A 5,751-nucleotide genomic window follows, 5' to 3' on the forward strand; every position below is an offset into this window, starting at 1 on the left:
TTTGGGGGGGGGTCCAGTCGTGGGGCCTGAACTCTGGGCCTGGGCGCTGTCCCTCAGCTCTTCAGCTCAAGGCTAGCGCTCTACCACTCAAACCACAATGCCACTTGTGGCTTTTTTCTTTTTGCTTATGTGGTGCTGAGGAATCGAACCCAGGGCCTCATGCATGCAAGACAAGCACTCCACCACTGAGCCACCTTCCCAGCCCGGAAAAATTAGTCTTGACACAGCATTTCAACTGTCAGATCTGGGCATGAGAACCCTAAAAAGACAACAGGTAATCACAGGAGAGTGAGGAAGGCCAGTGGGAGGGCAGCGCCTGGAATTGAGAGGGTTTCACCCACTTCAAGGTGGTGAGGCCAAGGAATCCCCAATGGAGATTGAAGATGATGAAGCAGCCTATGAATTCCTGAAACTGGTCCATTGGCTTCTCTTCTAGGACAGGGGAGCAATTTCCCAAAGCAGGATCAGAATTGAACAAAGCAGTACTAATAGGAAGGAAAAAGGCCCACGTAAAAACGAGATAGAAACAAGTGGAGGAAACAGCAAAATTTCTCACCATGCATGGCAACAGCTAAGGAGTGGGTGGACTGGGACTCAGTAGACACTATGTAGAAATGAACTATGCAATTTATGGGCAGGAATAGGAGAAGGAAACTGGGGAAAAGCAAAGGAAGGGGTGACACTATCCAAAAAGAAATGTACTAATTACCTGGCTTATGAAACAGTAAACCCTCTGTACAACATCTTAATAATAACAATAAAATTATACTTCAAAAAACAAAAAGAAAAGAAGCTGCCCTAAACTTCATGTCACACTCTAAAAGTTTAGAGCTACTAATTCCATGTGAAAATGAACCACTGCAAAAGGTCAAAAGTCCAACCTCACCCAGTTATAGTAAGAATAAAGACAATGCAGAACAGAATAATGCTGTACACTGAAAACATGCCAGATAGACATGTTATGGAGGAGATCAACTTGTGCTACAGGATGTTAAGGTGGTGGAAGCTATGAGTGGACAATCTAAATCAGAAAGCAGGTAATAAGACTCAGGATAGGATTAAAAGAAAAATTGCTTTGAAAATAAAGCCTGCACTAAATATCATCTTTCTTTTCTAAAGAAAAGAAAGAAACTAAGAGGTAAAAGGCATTGGAAAGAAAAACTGCAAATAGTAAAGACAGGCAGGAAAGCTGTACCATAGAACTAATAAACAGTCCCAGAAGAAGGTCTTGAGAATAGTAATACATAAAAGCATCCTTGAAATTTTAAAAATTCTGAAATCACAAACACAGATATCTGCCAGATACACAGAATATTATTCTCATGAGACCTTCCTAAAGAATCTGCTAGAGAATAAGTTTCAGATTCCAAAGTGACTGGAGGAGAGATTAAGGACTGGTGGCCCAAACATACCTAATCTGAAAACAGACAACATGAGAGATGTGACTGAATGTGTACTGCACAGATATAGCACACCTATTTTAAATGCTAGTCTTCTAGCATCAAAGAAATAGATCCAACAATTCATGGACCGAAACCTCTAAAACTATGAACTAAAATAAACCTGTTTATAAATTGATCCTCTCAGGCATACTGTTACAGAAATTGTAATACAAAGCCGACTAATGCAACAATGGCATGTTTAGGTGTATTAACTAATTGTAGAATCTAATCATAACTGGCTTTCTTCTTGTTGTTCTAGTACTGAGGCTTATATTCATGACCTCACACTTTTGCTCAGCTTTGTTTGCTTTCTCTCAACCTTTACCTCCTGTTTGGCATTTTTGATTAGTTGGAAATAAGGAGTTTCACAGACTTTTCTGCTAGCTTCAAACCACCATCCTCATATTTCAGCCCCTTGAGTAGCTACGATTTTATAAGCATGAGCCTGGTTTTTCTAACTAGAGTTCTTTCTTAAGTAGAATTAACTCCAATTCCTCATTTATAATGAAGTTTAGAAACGTATTTGTTTCAGGTTGACTCTGAGTAGAAGCAACAGGCTGGTTTGAGCCAATCTTATGGTATATGTCTAGTCCCCAAGTCATCCTAAGTATAAAACTGTGTGGTAGCTGCCCAGAGACAGTAGCCACAGATAACATTTTTATTTCAACTAAATTAATTCAATTTCCAAAATAATTATATAGAAAACTTAAGAGTTCACTAAAAGTATCTTCTAATCAACTACATCATTAAAACTACATGGCATTCTAGGATAACTACTTTTTTTTTTGTTTTTTGTCCAAGACAGGGACTCTTAGTATCTGATATTTTACACTCATTGGCAGGCATTCTACCACCTGAGCCATGCCTTCAATCCTTATGTTATTTTCTAACAGAAAACAAATTGTGTTTTTTTAACTTTCTACAAATAATTTTTTTTGTTCGTCATGGAGCTTGAACTCAGGACCTAGGTGCTGTCCCCGAGCCTCTTTGTGCTCAAGGCTAGTGCTCTACCACTTTGAGCCATAGTACCACTCCAAGTTTCCTGGAGGCTAAGTGGAGATAAGAGTCTCATGGAGGGCTGGGAAGGTGGCTCAGTGGTAGAGTGCTTTCCTTGCATATATGAGGCCCTGGGTTCGATTCCTCAGTACCACATAAGCAAAAAGAAAAAGGCCGAAAGTGGTGCTGTGGCTCAAGTGGTAGAGTGCTAGCCTTGAGCTAAAGAGCTGAGGGACAGCGCCCAGGCCCAGAGTTCAGGCCCCACAACCAGATCCAAAAAAAAAGTCTCATGGACTTTCCTGCCCCAAATATCTTTGAACTGCCATCCTTAGGTCTTAGCCTCCTGAGTAGCTAGGATTATAGGTATGAGCTACCAGTGCCTGGCTACAAATAAATTTTTAAAATATGTTTTAGTTAAATGATGTCCATCTAAGGTAGATCTCTAAGGAGGAGACTGTGGAGCTTGAGGCAAATAAAATATACTCCAAATTACAGAAATAACAGAATTAGTCACAACTGTAGCCAAGCCAAGAATAAATATGAAGAAGATGGCCAACCAGAACTAGTTTAAGAGTTACCTCAGTCTTAGATTGGTTCAGTGACTGGTGAGTGACTCTCTTATTTCAAGTTACTGATCTGTTAAATTACTTTGATACCATTCAATAAACTCTGAGTTAAACTAAAAAGAAAAAAATTACCTCAGAAATATTTTTGTCTGTTTCTTTTCTTTTTTCTTCCAGTTTCCTTTCAATGCCTACAATTCCCACAGCTCTTACTCTTCCTGGCTAAGGGGAAAAATAAGGTAGAACATGAAACACACAAAATGGGAAGGAAACAAAGTATTTTGTTAACTACGCTATGTTTTTAATGGCGGGAAAAGACCTACAGAGAATCAAAGAAACAATTATACAAGTAACTACATCTAGTTTCCTTTCAAAACATCTGTCTGCTTCTGGCTACACATAAAGATCTTCAAATCAGCAGAGAAAAACTGAATGAATACATAATAAATGGCATGTTTACTCCATATGTTAGACATAAATTAAATTCCTATTCATTTGTGTTCTTTGGCAAGCCAATATGTATTTAACAGTGTCAGATGTACAAAAAAATTTGTTGTACCTAAAATTTTAGTACTTGATAGTTATTAACCAAGCTATTTTCTTACATCTGAATGCTGTCTATGGTTGCTGGCCAGACTAAGTGCTATGAAAAGTAATACAATATTACTGTTTTGTTTTTGGCAAGTTCTATAATTACAGAATGATTTTCTTAGTGAAATTTAAGAGATGAAAGGAGCAGATTAGCTATGACATACCTGGGGTCCTCTGTTTGTTTGTAATGACTGGGGAACTAGCATATTTTCCCATCTTCTCTGGGTCATTTCCTCTGATAAACGTCTGTAAAACTGTCACACACACACACACACACACACACACACACACACACACACACACACACACACACACGCTTTAGTGAGGCAGTCAGGCTGTGGCATCCTCCAACAAATTATCAATTGACATTTCTTTAGCATAAAAGTCTGCTCAGTCATTTGCAAAAAAACTTAGGACTCTCAGAAACATCAAAGAAAGTCAAAGGAAGTTGTGTTCTTGGACCAACTTCAGAAAGAACAAAGCAAAAAAAAAAGGAACTGACCTTCTACATAAAGTGGGCTATTCTCAACAAAGACATGAGTGACAATGAAATAAATAGACTTATTTTAAACAATCCTGTACATAGAGAGAGACTGTTTCCCATCCATACTGAAGCAAACACTGAGCCAGAAAAAAAATTTTTTTCCATACAGGAAGCAGAAAATAATTTGTTTAGTTAAAACATGAGGCACATATAGCCATTTTCCATGAAGGGAGCACAGAATAATTTGTTTAGTTAAAACATGAAGCCAAAACAGGGAGTAAACACACGTAGGAAAAATAAGTCAATTTTTTTTTTTTGGTACCAATAATGGGGCTTGAACTCAAACACTATCCCTGTTACTCTAGCACAGTGCTCTGCCATTTAAGCCACAGCTCTACTTCCAGTTTTTTGCTCATTAATTGAAGATAGCAGTCTCACAGACTTTTCTGCACTGGCTGTCTTCAACCCACAATCCTTAGATCTCAGCATCTTAAGTAGCTCAGATTATATAGCTGTGAGCCACCAGCACCAAGCAAAAATCAATTTTTCAAGCACAGTGACAATGATTTTGTCTAATCACTTATACCTGCCTAACACACGATGTGTGCTATACACAGTAAATATTGATGATACAGATGTTCAATAAAGACACACCTCTTAATGTCTAAAGAATATTTGTACAGTGATGTAATACCCAGAATATAAAGTATTACACTAAAGCCTCAGTATTTATGCAACTAGATTTGTATGGAGTTAATTAAGATAAGGCTGCCTGATTTAAGGCTGGTGAACTTTCAGATACTACTTCAGTTCATCATTATGCTGTGTTTTTGAACCAAACTACCTACTAATAGCTAACCTGATAGCAGGCCAGCCTATTTGCCCCTCCCTTTAACCATTACCTTCTGTTTTCTGTATTCCCTACAACCTAAAATACAAACCCTCTACTCTCTGATAAGGCTTAAGACTTTAAATGATTACATTGTAAAAAGTGGTGAAACCTATGATTTTTATTGTACCATATTAACAAACAAAAAGACACACACATTTCTAGTCCCATTTTATTCAGATAGAAACTTACCTCAATCTGGCCATGTTCTTTGAAGGAGAGTTTAATGTAGGAATTCTTACTACTCTGAAAAGGGCCAGGTTCTTTGTTAGGAGGAGCTGGATGCAGATGAACCACGATTTTGGCACTAAAGAGAACAGTATAATACATTTAATTGACTTTAGAAAATAACTTATTCAGACAGGCACTGGTGGCTCACACCTCTAATCCTAACTACTCAGGAGGCTGAGATCTGAGGATCATGGTTCAAAGCCTGACTGAACAGTAAAGTCCACGAGACTCTTATTTCCAATTAATCACTAAAAAAGCTAAAAGTAGAGATGTAGCTCAAGTGGTAGAGCACTGGCATTGAGCAAAAAAGGAACAGTGCCCAGTCCCTGAGTTCAAGCCCCAGAATGACACACAAAAAATGTTATATTGTCAAAATCAATGAAGCTTTCAAAAGTATTCCTACTCAAGACTTAAAAGTGTGAACCAAAGTTTCAAGTTACTAGCTATATAAATAAAGTATGGCTTTAGAAAATAAGCTTGAAATAAATCAAGTTTTTGAGCAGTTCCTGATTAGGGTTTTCCATCTACAGAGTCATCCCCAGGGGTTCTGGGGGA

The 5,751-nt window shown here is 38.0% G+C and overlaps 1 protein-coding gene across 1 annotated transcript in view; it reads right to left on the reverse strand.

Moving 5' to 3' along the window:
* Positions 1-5,272, reverse strand: part of LOC106002014 (vacuolar protein-sorting-associated protein 36-like) — a gene marked incomplete at its 5' end in the record, with an annotated part of 9,517 nt that extends 4,245 nt beyond the window's left edge. The window contains 3 exon segments of the mRNA XM_013036939.1: positions 3,143-3,223; positions 3,757-3,846; positions 5,158-5,272. Coding sequence (XP_012892393.1) covers positions 3,143-3,223; positions 3,757-3,846; positions 5,158-5,272 — 286 coding nt within the window.
* Positions 5,273-5,751: the final 479 nt, after the last annotated feature.

The sequence above is a fragment of the Dipodomys ordii genome, unplaced genomic scaffold (genome assembly GCF_000151885.1).
Source record: "Dipodomys ordii isolate 6190 unplaced genomic scaffold, Dord_2.0 Scaffold1928, whole genome shotgun sequence".
NCBI classification, from domain to species: Eukaryota; Metazoa; Chordata; class Mammalia; order Rodentia; family Heteromyidae; genus Dipodomys; species Dipodomys ordii.